The sequence below is a fragment of the Antedon mediterranea genome, chromosome 2 (genome assembly GCF_964355755.1).
Source record: "Antedon mediterranea chromosome 2, ecAntMedi1.1, whole genome shotgun sequence".
Taxonomy (NCBI): Eukaryota; Metazoa; Echinodermata; class Crinoidea; order Comatulida; family Antedonidae; genus Antedon; species Antedon mediterranea.
The window spans coordinates 13606919-13625176 of NC_092671.1; the positions used below are offsets into that span (position 1 = coordinate 13606919).

Here is an 18258-nt window from a genome sequence, read left to right on the forward strand (position 1 = left end):
TCAGATATATTTCGGCACTTTATTCAGCGACACAAAGTACTGTCATAGAGAACCAGTGAGCAGTTTATCTCAAACACTTGATTGTTTTTATAGTTATTAGTTTTTATTTATTTTTCTTTTTATATTATTGTCTTTTTTTTTCTATACTAGATTATTAATATCAACATATTGTATAATACTGTATATATGAGCACATTTATGATACACTAAATATGTATAGATTTTGAAAATTTTTGTTTTCAACCAACAAAATTTAACACAACCTGTTGACTGGGTTTTGACCATTGGCTTCCTGCCTTTAATCCGCCCTTGAATCTGAATTATCTACAAATCTAACCACAATATTTGTTTGAAAATGGATGACTGAATTTCAGGGGATAAAAAAAAAGAAATATAGTGTACAAGCTGTGATAATGGACAGGTTATAATATACAAAATATTCATTAATTATAATCAATAATAATATGCAAAAAGTCTATACTATATTACTATTCTATACCTTTACATGACTTAAAAAAAAGTTACATTCATGTCTAATGTAAACCATTTTGATTGTACTCTGATTGCCTAATATATATGTAATAATATGTATATAATTAATTCATCAGTTATTACAATATTTTAACTATTGCTTATCAAATGTAATTATTTCTAGATAGCGGTCTTGCTAATAACGTTGGGGCCTACAACAGGTTGATACAATGTTCAGACTTCTGGAATTAAAACAGGCTACACTAAAGTTCCTTGGCTTTGTTTGTGTTTCCATGATATTGAGAATATTATGAGCATTATTAACATCTATAGTGTTTTCTATTTGGTTTAAAATGAGTCTTCTCAATTTTCTTTTATGAGTAATAGCTGCACATGGGTTATGGTTAAACATTTAATTTGTTTTTACAATCACTAATTATTAATTCATCTTCATTGGAGGGTTTGTTTTTTTTTTATTCAAGAGGTTTTTAAACTTCATATGTTAATTAGAAAGACCTGGTACTACTTGAACAATTTCTTAGTCTCCTGAACCAGACATTCTGCCATTAGTTTGCTAGTTGTTCTGAACCAGAGCTGGATGGATTTCACATTGAAATTGACATGAAGTAAGCATGGAGTGGAGTCTAATATTGACCCCGATGCTATACCTTCTTCACCTGAAATTGAAAAAAATAAAACGTTTTTTTAAACCTTTGCCTGTGAAATATAGTATGATTAAACTTTAAAAGCAATCAAGCAACTCCACAATGGTTATTAATAACAATGATAACAATTCTGAAGCTCTGTCTACACTATCAAACTTTATGTGAAAAAAAAATGTGATGTGCACAAATAATATGGTCATGATAACATCATATCCCTACCATATTGGTCACAGCACACTTTTTTGTCAAACTAATGTGATAGTGTAGACAGAGTTTACTACTAATACAGACATTCCAACCCCTGCACGTTAAAAAGCGGGACATCTCGATTTTTTGGGGGGGGGGGGGGGATTTGTTGGTTTATTTGAGTGTATGTAGGAATTCGGCCCGGGACGATTCGTCCCCCTTTTGGTGAGACGATTCGGTCCCACTTTTGAGCCAGACCTCCCACCTTAGAGCCAAAAAAAACCCCAAAAAATGGAAATTCCATTTAATGTACACACACTATACCCCTCTTGTAAAAATCACCACGTGTATTTATCGTGCGAGCCAAACGGTTGTTGTGGTTGGTCACAGACACCAGGCTGGGCCGGCTCTGCAGCACGTCGTAAGTGGAATGTACCACAATACCAACGAGTTGATTATTTATATATAATTTTACAAAACAATAGATATACATTCGCATTAACGAAAAAGAACATTTTAAACAATAATTGCTAAACAATTTGTATTTTAAATCAAAATTACGAATTTTTATTTTGCTAAACATAAATTGATTTGGCGAAAGAAAATTGTTGGCCTTTTGTAGGCATTTTTGCCTTAGCGCGCGTAGAGTCTGCTGGGTTCCATTCTAGCTGGACCACCGACGTCTTACATACGAGCATGGACTATGATGCGATGCGAGTGAGTTATGACTGCAGATGATAAGGAACAATCATACTCGTTCGTATTTGATTGTTTATGAAATTTAAAGGCGTATCGTCGTTTAATCGTAGTTTCCAAAATATTATTTCGTTATTTTTGTTTACTTATTAAATATTTTGAAAGCGGGACAATTCAGGGGTCCAGCGGGACAGCGGGACACAACATCAAAAAGCGGGACAATCCCGCCGAAAGCGGGACAGTTGGAATCTATGCTAATATCTCTCTTCACTGTTTTGAAGTTAACCATTTCCATTTCCTATTTAACAATAATCAGTAGAATAAACCATTGACGAAAAAAATCCTGCATGATTTAACTTGCCTATAATTTGCACCTGGTGAAAGTTTAGCTTTGTGGTTAGCGCTTCTAGTAACTGCTCAATATTTTTCCATCTACTTTTCTCAATGTTTAACTTGCTTTCAAGCATTGAACTCTGCCACTTTTTACCAAACTCATCTGTAGTAAGTTGCAGAGGCCTGAAATCAAAAACATAGTGAGGTGTTTATAGAAATTGTTAATCTTAAATTTTTTTTACATGCCTTTTTTTTTACTATATGTGAACTTTATTCAATCAATCGTACATTTGTTATAATGGTAACCACAATAAGGTATAATATTACAGTAGATTTTTACAAACAAAAAAAACAAGACCAATATAAATATAAATTATAAAATATATACAATGATTATTTACAGTAATGATAAAAATAAAAATTAATTGTTTATATTGACTATTATTGGAAACAGAAGTTGAATAATAAAATACTGGAAAGTTTAGTTAGAGGTTTACAATCAATGGAAAAGATGAAAACATATAATATTGTAAGTATTAAAAGTAGCATTGTTTAGGGAGATTACTGTATATTGGCAACGGCCTACAGTTGAACATGGTTTTAAGCAAAAGTTATATATTGATTGATTGAATCGGGCATCACTATAAGCAAAGCTTTAAAATGTGATGTCCTATGTAAGAATTGAAAATTGGAAAAAATAAATAAATAAATAAATTACAATAAAAACAATAACAATTAGTAAATATATATGTAAACAATAGAGACAATAAGCAATAATCATAAATGACAGTTGAATAAAAAAATATATATATATATTATTATACATGTAATAACAATTTAAAAAATATGACCAGAATAGATCATTCATAAAAAAAAAAAAAAAAGAAATCGATAATGAAAAATATTTTGTTCATAATACGTTGTGATTTTAGGTATTAGAATATTTTTTGAGGAGATTAGTATGAATGGTTTTTTTAAATAGTCCTATACTCTTGATTTCTCTTGCTGAGTTTTCAAGGCTATTCCATGTCTTGGCACCCCTATAGCATATACTCTGTTGTCCTATTTTGGTTCTTTTTAGTACAGTGGTATACTTTTTTTTATTCCTGGTATCATAATTATGTGTTGATTCAATTGTTTGAAAGTAAGTGACAAACGTAATTGGGAGCTGTTTATTATAAAATTGGAAGAGTAGTATTGCCATATGTTTTTCATAAAGATCGAATATATTTAATGTGTTGGTTTGTATAAATAGCGGTTGGGAAGGATGTTGATAGTGGACTTTGCATATAATTCGTAGTGCTTTTTTCTGGAGGATGTGAAGTCGGTTTAATTTACTTGGTCCGAAGGAGCCCCATACTACTATTGCATACGTTAAATGGGGAAGGATTATAGATTTATAAATTTGCAATAGAGTCATATATGGTAAAAAATACTTTAATTTATTCAGAATTCCTATTATCTTTGAAACTTTGTTTGCAATGCCATTAATATGGGTACAGAAGGACAAAAATTTGTCTAAGGTAACTCCTAAGAATTTGATATGGGTTACCTCTTCGAGTGTGGTGTTATTTACGTATAGTTGCATGTCTGTGAAGTCGGTTAAATTCTGGCGCCCTCTAAAGATTATATATTTAGTTTTATTTGTATTAATTGAGAGTTTGTTAGCTCTAAACCAAGTGGTTAGTCGTTGTAATTCGCAGTTTTGTATATTACATGCAACTATGGGGTCATTATGTTTGAGGAATATGTTTGTATCGTCCACGAATATGATAAGTTCGACAACTTTGCTTACACAAAATATGGCATTTATAAATAACAAAAATAGCTATGGGCCAATGATAGATCCCTGTGGAACACCAACTTTTACTTCTCTTTTTATTGATTTGTGTGATTCAATAGTAACATACTGAGTTCTGTGGTTTAGGTAACTTCTGAACCAGTCTAACACAATACCACGTATGCCATAGCATTCCATTTTATTGATTAGAATTCTATGGATAGACAATGACAATGGGGTAGGTATATTTCTATTATAAAATATCAGTTCCATGCATCATTTATCTACACTGACAAAAAAGGTAAGGAAAAATACAATGCAATGATAATAGGTCAGAGAATGAAGGCAGATTCCCGGAAAGATGAAGACAAATATCTTGAGGTGGGCATGAAATGTTATGCTGTATAATTCTCTATATAGGCTTTCTATCTGTCTCATTGACAACATTGGAGGATCCAAGATTTTTCAAAGGGAGAGTGTTTTAACATATAATATTCTGTCAAACAGAGATATCAAAAAGCTGTCAAAAGGCTGGAGCACATTCTCAAAATGCAACCCCTGGACCCATCCAACAAGGTTCTCTCAATTTATTTTGGTTGGTTGAAGTAGAACATAGAGGAAAAATGGTAAAAATTTGAGATGGGCCACACATACTGGCACTAATATTGGCAGCCATAATTAATATATTTACCTGATAAAATCTGTCAAAGTGATATCAGTTGAGAAAAACAACTTCTGTTGTTTTTTATTAGTATCTCGGAAACACAGATGACCTCCTAAGTTCATGTTTAATGATGGTGATTTATACTTGAAATATATAGCTATATTTTCTACTGAACTAGGGGATAAACTCTCCATATTCCATTTATTTATTTCTTGGTCATTTATAGAACACTGAAAATATAAAGAAAGTATATCAACATGACAGCTCAATGTATGTTTACCATACAATTTGTTATATATTTTCTTAATTTACAGTGGAATAAGTAACAAAATAAATGAAATTTACCTTTAGATTACTGGGACAGTTAAGTATAATTTCAATATCTGTCACATTAAAATTTCTGCTTTTGTTGACTAAGAAGAAAATGACTACAAAACAGTCTGGCTTCCAAATTCTGCACATTCTTAAAGACATGACATCATTCATACACAACTCATGATGCGTTGATGATGAAGGGTAACATTTTAGAGATTCTGGGATCGCTGGTATGACATCATCATCCTTGTCTAACAAATGTGTGTGGTTGTTTGTTGCTAGATTAGCATTTGGAATTATTGCACTCTTTTCAGATTCAGCTAAATACATCAAATTTGGTAAAGATTTGTCAAAGCTACCTATTGCATCAGAATCTGGCATATTGGCTATACTATTTTGCTTTGGTATATTAATCTCTTCGACAATGTTCATATTTTCTTCAATATCCAGCTGTTTGTCTGTATAATGTGATGCATTAAACAGATCATGTGGAATATTAGAGGTAGCATGTAACATATCATCATGTGACACAATATTTAAATCATGTACCACACGATTGTTTTCATGTGATATCATAGTTTCATCATGTGAGTGTTGACTGTTATCATGTGATACATCCTGTTCATATGACTCAGGATCAAGTTTTCTGTCATTGTCAAGATCAAGAAGATTTAAATCGGTAATCATGGTAACATCTTTGTCTACCAAACGATCAGTATTTCGATCTACTTCATCCAATGATCGAATTGAAATGCCATTCTGAAAAATGTATAACTTATTTAATAAATATAGCTAAAGTAAAACCATTATTACAGTACTGTGGTAATAAAAGAGTAGTATACTGTAAATAATACTTTTCTTTATTATGAACAGCAATATGCTTACAAACTCAAGTAGAGTACACTGTCTATACATTTCATGATAGAAGCTTACTACTTCGACATACTTACGTCAACCTGTTGGTTTGACATTCCACCAAATAGTTTATCTGCTAATAATTGTTTTTCTTGATTGGTGACTGATTCCTCACTTTGTATTGCTGATGCAGAAGCTGAACTCAACTAAATAAAACAAATATATAACAAAATGTATCGTAATTATATATAGAATAACTGCCTAGAACTCACTTTAGTTATCCATCTTCAGGACCCAACAAGTGTTTCTATATAGGGTAGGAGTTTGCTGTGGTATTAAGACATATATTGCCTCTTGTAAGTGTCCACTGAATAAGTGTTGGGCTTAATGCCCCCCCCCCCCCCAAATTACAACATAATATACAATTAGTTAAAATTCATAAAAACAAATACATTTCATGGATCTACAAGTAATACTAACCATGGCAGGGGCTTTAACTTTGCTCTTGGACATTGGTTGAAATACAGTTGAATCTTGATTAGAAATATCTGTGTTTGATTCAACCTCAATACTAATCTTTGTAACAGACGTCTTCACATAGCCTTTCTTGTTCCAGACTTGTCTAACATCTCCTAGCTGCAAACTGTCAGTGCTGCGGATAATAACATAAAAACTTAATTATAACACTAATAAGAAGTTTATCTCATCTCATAGCAGAAATTATTGATATGATAAATTCAATACAAAGAAGTGTGGCATTTTTCAATACAAAACATATTATTATTATTATATTATGGTACTGTATGTTCTTGGAAACAAGCAATCTTAAACTACGAGTTTGGCAATAAAGGATTGGTTAATGTAGACTAGGGTCGTGTTCGTACGGTGGTTAAAATAAGCGCTTAATTTCACCCATGCCTCGGGTTATAAATTGAGCGTTGTTCGTACTTGAAATATTTAACTGCTTAAATGCTTAATCGACGAATCACAAACCGGAAATTACGTTTTAAGGTCAGTTGTCTTTACAACCCACGACCCCATTTTCGCACGCTAGTTTCGTGTTGTATATTTTTTACTCGCGATCTTTCTTTACAATAACAATTACTTGCTACCTTTTACACTGCTTATCCTTGCGACAAACCTTATGCCTCTTAACGCCGATAATCCTGCCGAAATATGCCTTCTCCTGACGACCATTATTTTACTCATTGACGAAGAATTTGAGCCCAATGTTACACGACGGAAACACCACCGACCAGCGGCTCCCCGACCAGCTAGGCCTACTAAGCGGTCTACACCAACAAGGACAGCACCAGCTGACGATCGCTCTCGAAGCATGTATGGAAGAGCTTCGTAGGAGAAATGACGGGCCTAGGCAGCGAACGTTTGTCAAAATTTGACACATTGCCTCTATCGGAGATTTATTATCCTCGAAGGCCGAGTATAATTGGATTATCGCTGAAATAACCTGCAAATTTGGTGAACATTTTACCTCGAATTTTTTGTAGCCTGAGGCAAAAGTTAATTGGATCACGCGAACGGAAATCGGGAATAAGCTGGTATTTTCAACCCATACGAACAGGCCCTAGTTGACAAACTTCAGCAAACTGCATAAAACTAGTTTGTACAAGTTAGGCTGTGTCGCTTCTTGAAAAACTAGTTTCCCAAGGTTTTTAAATTCAAATAGCAGTCTTTTTAGTCTTGTGATTCTGTAGCATGAAAACCTTCAGCAGAAACATCTTCAACTTGGAGGTAAATTTGCAAATGTAGACTATGATTACCTTTCATCAGGTTTTGATGAGTTATCTGATCCCTGTGTTGATGTGTTGTCCAATATATTGAAACTTTTTGGTGGTGTACTGGTGCTGGCAAGAGATGTAGTAGGACTTTGGTATGGTTCGAACTTAAGACCACCAAGAAGTGTTGCACCTGTAATTAAAAACAATATATAACTTCCTTGTATAGAATAGGTGTGGACAGTTATATGGCATTTTTATCTTAGTTATTTTAAACTTACTAACAACTCTTCTATTGCGTTCGGTGTGTCTTTGTTGTCTTGGTATGTATGGGGTAGCCCCTTCATCCAATGCGTCACTTACATATTCATCTAAGAAAGACAACGTGCTATCTACCTGAAAAGTGTAATTAACATTAGATGGCATAAACATTGGGTAAAAAAATTGATTAAATATTATGTTATTACTGTATAATTATGAGGAGATAGGTATCATGATGAGTACTATTGTACCTCATCTGCCACGCCCTATGATCCTCTAGGTCATGGGACAACTAGAACTAGAATTATGTAAGTTACCTCATTTGTTAACTGTTGAGTTGCCAACCCTACATTTTCAACTAATTCAACATCTTGGCAAAGTTCGTTCAATTCAAATATTCTCTGAAAAGTTAGATTGAACAATTTAAATATAAACATATGAAAACACATGTATTACTACACAGAAAAATACTCTAATAATATCATTATTTTTTAACATACCTGTCTTGTTTCTACATTGCTTGTATTCATTTTATTCTCCAAAACTTCAGGAATTTGTGTAACTTTTGATTTGCATAGAACCTTGCCCAACGAAGTTACCAGCCAAGAGGAATGTATGCTACAATCCGAGCAAGCTGTTAAAAGTTTGCAGAGAAGATCAAGAACTTCTTGGACAGGGGCACCAATCTCAGGCTGCCAAAATTCACCAACAACCTGGGGAAATAGATTTCTATACTGTTAGCTGAGAGACCTATTGTATTTTTCTAAAATCTATTAGTGTTATATTTGTAGTCTATGTGACTGATTTGGATTTGTCATTATCAGACTTACCCACACAGCAATTTGAAACAAAGCTTGTGATTGGATAGTAGTAGCACACAGTAATTGATAGTACACTTGGAGGGCTTGCATGTGGACAGCATCAGCATCTTTCCATCGACCTATATCTAAATAATAAAAACATCACTTCTGTAATAGATTGTGTTTACTCATAACTCGTATAGTTTGCACTATACAAATTATAGTATTATTGTCTAAAGGTTTGCATGGCATTGAGTTTGTAGTACACCATGTATATTTAATTCTGAAAAAAAACTGTTGAGTTTTTCTACGTTTCGATTAATATACTTTGATCGTTGAACATTCTCACTCTCTCGAGGCTAAATTCTATGTTACCGGGTTGTTAAATGTTTAACCTTGTTAATGTTATTTTGCCACCAGCACTATCAGGAGAGTCTTTTATAGCGATATTTTTGCTTTTTGACAATCCGCCAGGATAGTGTTCTGCGTTTTTTCTCAGCTTGTTGTTGTTCTATGTAATTTATGCTTTTTGTATTTTTTGTTTTATTTTTCTGGATAATAAATGAATATGAATATAAGGATGATCAAAGTATATTGATCAAAACGTTGAGAAACTCAACAGTTCTTTTCAGAACTAAATATATGTAGTGTACTGCAAACTTTATATCAATATAGTATCATTGTCGTTGCAATCCATCACTGTTTTTATCCATATAATATAAACAAATTTGAAACTTCCTTTTTTAAAGACATAAAATGCATTATGTTTATATATTTCATTACCTTTAATTTGAGTGATAATTTGATTCCTCTGTTGAACGTTCACCTGGTCACCAGCTATAAGTAACACTTTATTGACTGTGTCTACATACCACATACACTTCTGACCATAAGTGAACATCCATAAGGTACAACAACAAATAAATTATGATGCAAAAATACCTATTGAAATTTATGCTTAGAAATTGATTTCGGTTTCTAGTTTTTGAGAACATTTATAGCTTCATCTCATCAGGCTTTTATCGTTTCCACCAGAAAATTTCATATGTTTAACCATAATATTGAGAGTACAGAAACACTACACCAACCAATTACACATTCTGACCTCAGGGTTAATCCATGACACAGAATAGTCTCCCTACCACAGTTGTAAATTCATCAAAAACTATGGCACGGCCAACAAAATTTAATGTAGGCCTAGATACAGAACCACATAATATGTGCATACAATTCAAGAACTGATACTAAGCTGATGTAGGAGTCTTGAATAAGCCTATTATCAGAAATATTCTAAAATGACACTTATATTTTATTCACATTGATAAAACTAGAGAGAGACTTTCTTGCAAATATTGTACATGTTTGACGATTACCATGGTAAAAAATAAATTATTTCTCCATGCTTAAACATACACCAATCATAAAGGATATTTGTTTGCCATTTCAAAGATTCTTTGTAAAATGGTTTTCTTAATGTAGACATCCTTATTGTTTTCCAAATATTCCAGATACTGGTTACAGATGACATCAACATTACTTGAGTTACACATCTTATACAGAAGCTCTAACGTCTAAGACACACAATAACTTTTAACCAAATACTATCAATTCATAAATATATAAATATATTTGTGTATAAATGTTTTAATAGTAAGTTGTACCAAGGCAATCTAACAGGATGGTGAACCCTGGCGATCAATCAGTTCCATGCCCAACAGTAGAATTCTGTTCGGTATTTGTCGCAGACAGAACTAAAATCAAAGGACTTTTCCTATCTTGGCAAGGTGAGCTTAGTGTCCTGTTGTAGATTGCCTTGGTTGTACATCATATTATATAATAACTAACCTTAATTTGTATTGTATTATCTGAATCATTCAGACAGTCAATAACCACCATCTGATGTTTACCTGCATGTGTGGCGTCTACTTGCACAATACAGCTTAATGCAGTGATACCTACAAACAATTTTAGTTATATAATTATCATTAGAAATGAATACACAATAGGTGTAGGTGGCGTAAAACAGGAAAACTGGCAATCCTGGAGACTCTTAATGGGAAAGCCTGGAAAATCCCAATGGGAAAGCCTGGAAAATCCCAATGGGAAAGCCTGGAAAATAGGAATACCTGTAAGAGCATGGCAAATCTGAAACCTGGAGGAATTCAATGAACTTACCCAAATATTTAAGATTGTGATTGGATGATTTCAGGAATTTATCAATACACTTGGAGCATGCTGCCAGCATTTCCTGCGTGCACTCTATCTTCGTTATCGTCATAATACATTCATACTGTAATGCTGTGAAAAATCAATTTATGAATTTATCATCTCGGATATTTTTGTGTACTATTTTGAATTTCAGTCAAATGCAAATAGTTTATTGTTTACCATAGGAAATAGAACTGGGTTGCTTGGTTTGTTGTAGAACATCACACAGAACATCATGCATCAAAGAACTAGTCCTGTTATCAACAAATAATATATCAATCCAATTACTCATTGATTTTACTTTTCTTCTCAACTTAAGACAGTATGTTGAAGAATAATTCTTTTGTGTGTGTAGTTGGGCTTGTTGATTAAGATATTTGGTCAGTATAATTTGCCATTTCTAATCACATTACCTTGTTGAAATTAAATTAACTTACTTTTTATCTCCTTGTCCTAATGTTGACATCATTTTGAGAATGTTAATTTGCGTCCATGGTGCAGGGATGCCATTAAAGTTAAAATCCTGATGTAGCTTATGATGTACAATTTGATGCAGTATCTTTACAAGGCTTGGTACAATATCTTTGTACTTGTCACAATCTTCCTATAAATACAATTAATAGAAGAGGCCTCTGTTGACATACATTCTGTTTTGAATTTGACTGCCAGCTACTAATGTAACACTCTGACCATCAGGTCAACAACCCTTTTTCACTATTTCTCCCTGCTCCATCTATTAACATTCCTAGTGGTTTCTTCCTATCCCTAGGTACTCTTTGTTCACTCTCCTATAACCCACATCCTTAATCAATTACTGTTTCCTCATCATCAAGGAAAATACCACCGTTACACTAATACAACTCCTTTGGAACACCAATATTCAAGGGACACTTCTATTTAGTAAAACCCCTCTTTTGGAAGACCCCTATCAATTTGAACCTTTCCTGTGAAACAATCAAGGGGAAATACTTCTTTTAACACTACAGCTAACCCCCATTTAGTGGACACCCCTATTAAGGGGACACCCCTATTAAGGGGACACTTAATAGGGGTTATACTGTATTTCAAAGACATTAGGAAGTTCACCCTCTAGTTCTTTATCCCCTGAGCGTATTGTTCAACATACCTGTAAAGCTAAAACTCCACACTCTACTGATGAGACTTTGTGACCACAAAGGACAGGGTGGTATTTAAGAGATACAAGATACAACTACATATAAATAATAAATAAATAAAATACCTTTATAAAGAACTTAAAGACATGTAAAGCAGCCGACATTACAGCAGGTTTTGAATCGCACAAAGCTTTTTTAAATAAGTCATAACTCTGAACCATTAACATTGGTGACTTTCGGTAGAATGAAAACAGCGCCATCACAGCTTTCTTCCGTACAACATCTCTAAGTGACATAACATATAACGGTAATTATTATTATCATTATTATTATTAACGTGTAAATCTTTTTTATTGCATTATCTTTGCTGATGATAATTTATCCACACCTTTTTACAGTATATTATGCTTTTTGGATTACCGCTGGGTGGTTTATATTATATATTCATCTTTCTATTATCCATTTACCTTGGATGAGTGCTAAGGTTCTCAATAAGTGGTAGAAGGACTGGAATCATGTCAGCAGTGCCCAGGTACGAGACTGCTGTCAGTGCCATACACACTTCTAGAAAGTTAGTGCTCTTTAGGTCACGTTGAAAGGTATTCACCATTAGTACCAACAGTTCATGATTCTCATGTAACAGTACACATATTGCTAAGTAACCTGACAGTGATCAAGTTTAAAAAAAAAAGATTATTCATTAATGACATAGGTGAATTGCAAATTGTAATGCAAAAGATAGGACACTAATTTCAGTTCGGCGCCTAAAATGCCACTGTATGACAATATAAAGTAAAAACTACTGTACCTGGCAATGGAAACTAAAAATTAAAGATAAATTTAGTACTATTTCCATCCAGAAATTTGTTGTAGTGTTGAACCTTCCTTTAAGAAATGACTAATCTCATTTGTTTGATTATACAGCACAACTTTTAAATAATATAATAATAATACCACATTTATATAGCGCCCTTTTCATGAGTAATCATACTCAAAGGCACTTTACAAGGATTATTACCCCAGTATTTTTTGGGATCAAACACGTATGGAAACATACTCCCATAATGCAGCCGGTAACCAGCGCAAAGTTGTGTCTAGATCTAACTGGGTACCCATTTATACACCTGGGTGGAGCGAGGCAACGTAAGTAAAGTATCTTGCCTACGGATACAAGCAATGCGGCGAGAGTTGGATTCGAACCTAGGTCTAACGATCGGTAGTCCAACGTCCAACACACTGCGCCACACGCAGAGTGTAACATTGGTTTGTAAAGTTACCCTATAAATATGGTAGGTGCGTGAAAATTAAACTAAGTAGACGGTCTTGAATTAATTATTAAGTTAAATTATCTAGGCCACACCTCCAGCCAGCACACAACATCCATAATATTGTGCTTAATAATAAGTAATACTGTAATTGAGATTTACCAATTCGTTTTTCTTGTAGATTTGCTTGTTGCGACAATTTAACAGCATGAATATGGCACGCTGTTGTGTTATGCCCAAGCATCTCACAGTATAGTATACGAACAATGTACTCCTTGATCTTGTGCTAAAAAATAAATGAAATTATATAATCCTAACAAAGAAAAAAATTAAATAAATCACATTGAACTTTTTGAAACTCTCTAAGTTGAAGGTCTGCTTTTAAACACTAAAATGAATTAACAATTATTCATTTACCACTCCATTGTCTGGTTGAGACAGTTTCTTTTTCAAAAGATCAATTTGCTTTTCAATAATTCTGTCAACTTCCTGCAAAAAGAAAAACATCATCACAAATATACAGACTTAATAATTTCAATTCAACTTTATTTAAACATTGAGGCCCTGATAAATGCATGTTTGTTCTTTTCTTGGGCTATATTACAGGAAAATAAATTAGGCTTTTCTAGAAGCAGACACTAACCACTTTTCCCGATCGCTTGACTGTTTGCAATAATTGATCAAAACCTGGTGAAATATCCAAATTTCGTGGACCAAAATTTCCAGTGAAAAAGTTTGACACAGAATTTAAAGTTTTCTCCATTATATCCGACATGCCGATTACTACTCGCTAGGCCTACTCACAATCACCGCAATCATTGCATGGCTAAAAAATAATGTAAGCCGAGGCCTAGGCTCAGTTCTTAGTATATATTAACTGCTCTTTTCCCTGCGTGCACTGCCACGCTGTTAATGTGCACTCTGGCAGCCTATCGTGCGTGTAGGCCCTCTCTATTCTAACTAGGCTAGGCTAGCTAGCCTAGCTGCCTAGGCTTAGATTACAGTAGTGAGACGGACGTTCGTATAATAAATTGTCACTTTCAAAGTTCATTGTTAAGTACAATCCATTGGAGAAGCAGTAATACATAATTAGCAATATTTAGCTATTTTTACATTCTACTACTACTCTTCTATCTAGGCTTTAGGCAACTAGGCCTACATCAGGTTGTTATTTCCGCAGATTCCCCGCGGACCAAAACAAACAAAACAACCTCTCCGTTCCAATGGAGAGAGAGGGCGGTGTGCATGTTTGTGTGAGAAACGAAGTATCTCCATCTGAATAATAAGTTTATTTTTGTCAATATTTGAGCTACTTCAGCATATCAAAGCAGATAATAACCAAGGTTTTTATATTCTTCATCAATTTCTTGTATTAATTATAGGTATATGTTATGTTCTAGTACTGAATGAATGTCGATTTACTAGTTCATTCTATGCTAAGCTAGGATAATTGAATGCATAAAAAGAGAAAAGGCCATCTACAAGCCTTCAGCCACACATTGAGAGTCATTTCGCACCCAATATGCAATAGCAATAACAAACTGGGCTTATTGAAATGGTGTATAGATTAGTAGTAACTTAAAGACATTTTTTATTTAGATGGATCAGTCATTGATTAGTCAACGAGAAGCTTTTCAAAAGAGAGCATTGGCTGTTCCTGTAATTGAAAAGAGAAAACCTAAAACAGAAACAAACTCACAACCTCCTAAAAAGAAAAGGAGACCTCTTCCAGGTAAGTCTTGCCTTGAATTAATTAAAGTCCTTAAAATGAGTTCATTGCTGAATCCTTCATGAGTATTTAATTCTTTCTCCACTTGACTGGCCCTTTTAAATTGTTTATGAAATAGTTATATAATATTAATTTAAATATAATCTAATAATTGTTTTTATTTTTGTAGATTTTAAAAATGAGAAGGCAAACAAAAATCAAATTGGAATCTTTAATAATAAAATGTTTCAAGGAACGTCAAAGAACAAATTTAGAATTTTAGCAAACATTGTCAACTTTATGAGAGATCGGTTTAAAAAGGGAGATAACTACAGTCTGACTGTAGATGAAATACTGGATGAGACGAACATGATGGATATTTCAACGGCTAATAAAGCCTGGTTGACAAATGATGTAAGGCTTTTTCCTTCAGCTCTGTCTACAAAACATGTGATGTACCCATATATGGACATGATGATGTCATATCACTACCATATTTGGGCACATCACTACCATATTTGAGCATGTAATAATTTTTTTTTGGTCAAACTTTGATAGTAGACAGAGCTTTACATATCTACATTCTATTACTATTAGCTTATTTTTGTGTTCAATTCTACTTATCTACTCTATGTTATCTTTATGTTTTCTCAACAATTTTCTTTGGTTCTTGCAGCTCAAACGAAGCTGTATTGAATGCATATGAAACCTGATAGGCCCCATAACTGCTGTAACATCAAAAATTGAACAAGATATGGCCTGAGTTATTATAAAGTACACACTCTATATGTATACAAGGGAGCCTCAAACTCTTTTTCCTATCAATCTTTTCAGCAATTTAACCCTCCTTTAAGAGTTTACACGCCACCTCTTCACCATAGCACATTTTCAATCAATATTCTAACTTCTTTTTCAGGCATTACCAAATAATCCTAAGATTGCAGCTGAAGATGGAAGATATAAATACAAACCAAAATTTAATATTCGAGGGAGGAAAGAATTACTACGACTTTTAGACAATTACGATCAACATGGTAAAGGAGGGATCTTATTTGACGATGTAGTTGACAGCCTACCACATGCAGAGAAAAAAATAGAAGTGAGGCTGCCCTCTTTGTTGAACATTATTATTTTAATGTACTTTGAATTTTAACAGTAAAGAAACTCAAAGCAGTAATGCTTAAAAAATAAAAGAAATATGAAACGTTAAAGACAAGAAATTAGAAAGTGAAAAAAGTAAAAGAGAAAAGCAACACAGGTACTTAACACCTGTAAAAAAAACATAAATAATTTCTTTTATCGCTATTAAATATTACTACAATTTTTTAACATAATTTTGATAAGTACAGTGACACAAACTATTAAAATAAAATTTATTCTGACTTTCAGGAATTAAAAGATCGGGTAATCATAGTTACACGGCCAATAGATAAGAAGAAAGTATTATTTTACAATGACAAAGGATGTCAGTTTACTGTTGAAGAAGGTACAGTATAGAAAAAAAAAGGGGGTGGAGTACTTTCAAGTCAAGAGGATAAGGCCAGAAGAGAAAACAGACATAAAACATGTGTGATATACAATCATCTGAAAAGGCATGTATTTGCCGAAATGCATACTAGAGGTTGTTTGCTTTATTGTGACTTGTTTTCTATTCCAGAATTCAGGAAACTTTGGCGAGGTGCAGCAGTGGATGCAATAGATGAAAACAAAATTGATGAATATCTAAAGAAGCAGGGAATCACGTCTATGCAAGATTCAGGTGTTAAGAAATTTGTAAGTAAATTGATTTTAAGATGCACCTTCACTAGCAGTGTAGTAAAGACAATTCTCTAGTGTCGCTTGTGTATTACTTTATAATGAGTAATCCAGTCTCTTTGTTTTTATGATAAAATCTAAAGCTCTGTATACACCATATTTGGGCATATCATTACCATATTTGGGCATATCATTACCATATTTGAACACATCACACTTTTTTTGTCAAACTAGTTTGATAGTGTAGACTGAAATTATGATATTAAATAGTATATTATGGTAACCAGAGTGACATTTGCAAAATGCTAACAATACACCGTTATTATTCACTTGGATTACTCAGCGCTCTCGTACCATCTAGTAAAAACAATTTATATTAATTGGTGTATACTGTACATTTATACAGTGTATTTATTTACTTTACTTATATATTTTTAGACCCCAGTACAAAAGAGAAGAAAAGGTGGAAAGAGAAGAAATAAGCCACTATTGAATGAGCATGTGGCAGATCAGTTGAAAGACTATACAGAAGGAAACAATTGACATTGATAATCTTGATCAACACATGAACATATGCACTAATGATACACAATAGAACACAAATGCTGCTGGGCCATCATAATTCACAGTGGAATCTCCAAATCCATGGATTGCCTCTAGCCCTACTAGATCTATGCCTGACACTTCAACTAAAATAAAAGCAATGAATGTGTGATATAGTATTACATAAAAAAACATCAAGAAGTTTATTGATATTTTTAAAGGCTTAATTTCATGTATATTTTGTAAATACAGTAAAAGATGGAATACCTTGTTCTTTTTATCTTTATTTATTATTGCTTGTGTATGGTGATAATTTAAGTACCATTGCATCAGGGAGCGAGAGTCAGAGAAGTAAACATCTGACCAATCAATGATGTACCAATGACGATTGATTATTGCCCAATAAATCTGTAAACGTACAGACTGCTAATAAATAAAAAATAGACAATAAGATGCCGCGTTAAAAGGTTAAGAAAGTATTGCATCATTTTAGATGAATGAACTTGGCAATACTAGCCACTACCCACATTTTAATTGGTTACTGGATGCTGTTGATAGACATTAACTTGTACCCAGTAAACTTACAATGTACCCATAAACAACAGATTAATTGTAGGTTCTATATTTCCCATCAATTGTTATGAATAGCCTGTACAAAATGACTAACCGTTTGTCAGACAGGGATGTGACGTATCGATACTCGGACAGGGAAATACCAAGGCGACCTTTGTTTGTTATTTGGATTTTCCTAAAAGCAAGTCATTAACTTATATTCAAGATAATCATTTATGTAGTACTTTACATGGTATTAGTAAATTACGTGAGAGAAACACTCAATTAAGCTAAAGAAGACTTTCTCCATTTAATCAGAATATTTTAAGAACGTCACATAAATGGGTTGG

At 33.3% G+C, this 18258-nt stretch overlaps 2 protein-coding genes across 2 annotated transcripts; one reads left to right on the top strand and one right to left on the bottom strand.

The window, feature by feature from the left end:
* Positions 1-21: 21 nt before the first annotated feature.
* On the bottom strand, positions 22-14547 carry LOC140040476 (AP-4 complex subunit epsilon-1-like). The gene is made up of 22 exons (XM_072086454.1): positions 13994-14547; positions 13768-13839; positions 13513-13636; positions 12553-12748; positions 12211-12370; positions 11408-11574; positions 11151-11224; positions 10938-11060; positions 10608-10717; positions 10194-10333; positions 9546-9655; positions 8793-8908; positions 8463-8675; positions 8280-8363; positions 7983-8097; positions 7747-7894; positions 6446-6617; positions 6061-6171; positions 5141-5869; positions 4823-5025; positions 2380-2534; positions 22-1148 (listed from the first exon to the last, which is right to left on the bottom strand). Exons 1-22 carry the CDS (start codon positions 14123-14125, stop codon positions 994-996), a joined length of 3609 nt encoding a protein of 1202 aa, XP_071942555.1. The 5' UTR covers positions 14126-14547; the 3' UTR covers positions 22-993.
* Positions 14548-14590: 43 nt separating this feature from the next.
* LOC140039683 (transcription initiation factor IIE subunit beta-like) lies at positions 14591-17637 on the top strand. Its single transcript, XM_072085301.1, has 7 exons — positions 14591-14693; positions 14950-15082; positions 15249-15472; positions 15975-16157; positions 16448-16544; positions 16716-16831; positions 17252-17637. The coding sequence occupies exons 2-7, from the start codon at positions 14950-14952 to the stop codon at positions 17354-17356; spliced, it is 858 nt and encodes a 285-aa protein (XP_071941402.1). The 5' UTR covers positions 14591-14693; the 3' UTR covers positions 17357-17637.
* Positions 17638-18258: the final 621 nt, after the last annotated feature.

Coding starts and splice junctions, on each gene's coding strand:
- LOC140039683 (XM_072085301.1), top strand. CDS start 14,950: ATGGATCAGTCATTGATTAGTCAACGAGAAGCTTTTCAAAAGAGAGCA. Junction 16,545..16,715: donor TCAGTTTACTGTTGAAGAAG/GTACAGTATAGA, acceptor TTTCTATTCCAG/AATTCAGGAAACTTTGGCGA. Junction 16,832..17,251: donor ATTCAGGTGTTAAGAAATTT/GTAAGTAAATTG, acceptor ATATATTTTTAG/ACCCCAGTACAAAAGAGAAG.
- LOC140040476 (XM_072086454.1), bottom strand. CDS start 14,125: ATGTCGGATATAATGGAGAAAACTTTAAATTCTGTGTCAAACTTTTTC. Junction 11,575..12,210: donor TCTTTAAGTTCTTTATAAAG/GTATTTTATTTA, acceptor TTGTATTTATAG/GAAGATTGTGACAAGTACAA. Junction 6,618..7,746: donor TCATCAAAACCTGATGAAAG/GTAATCATAGTC, acceptor TATTATCCGCAG/CACTGACAGTTTGCAGCTAG.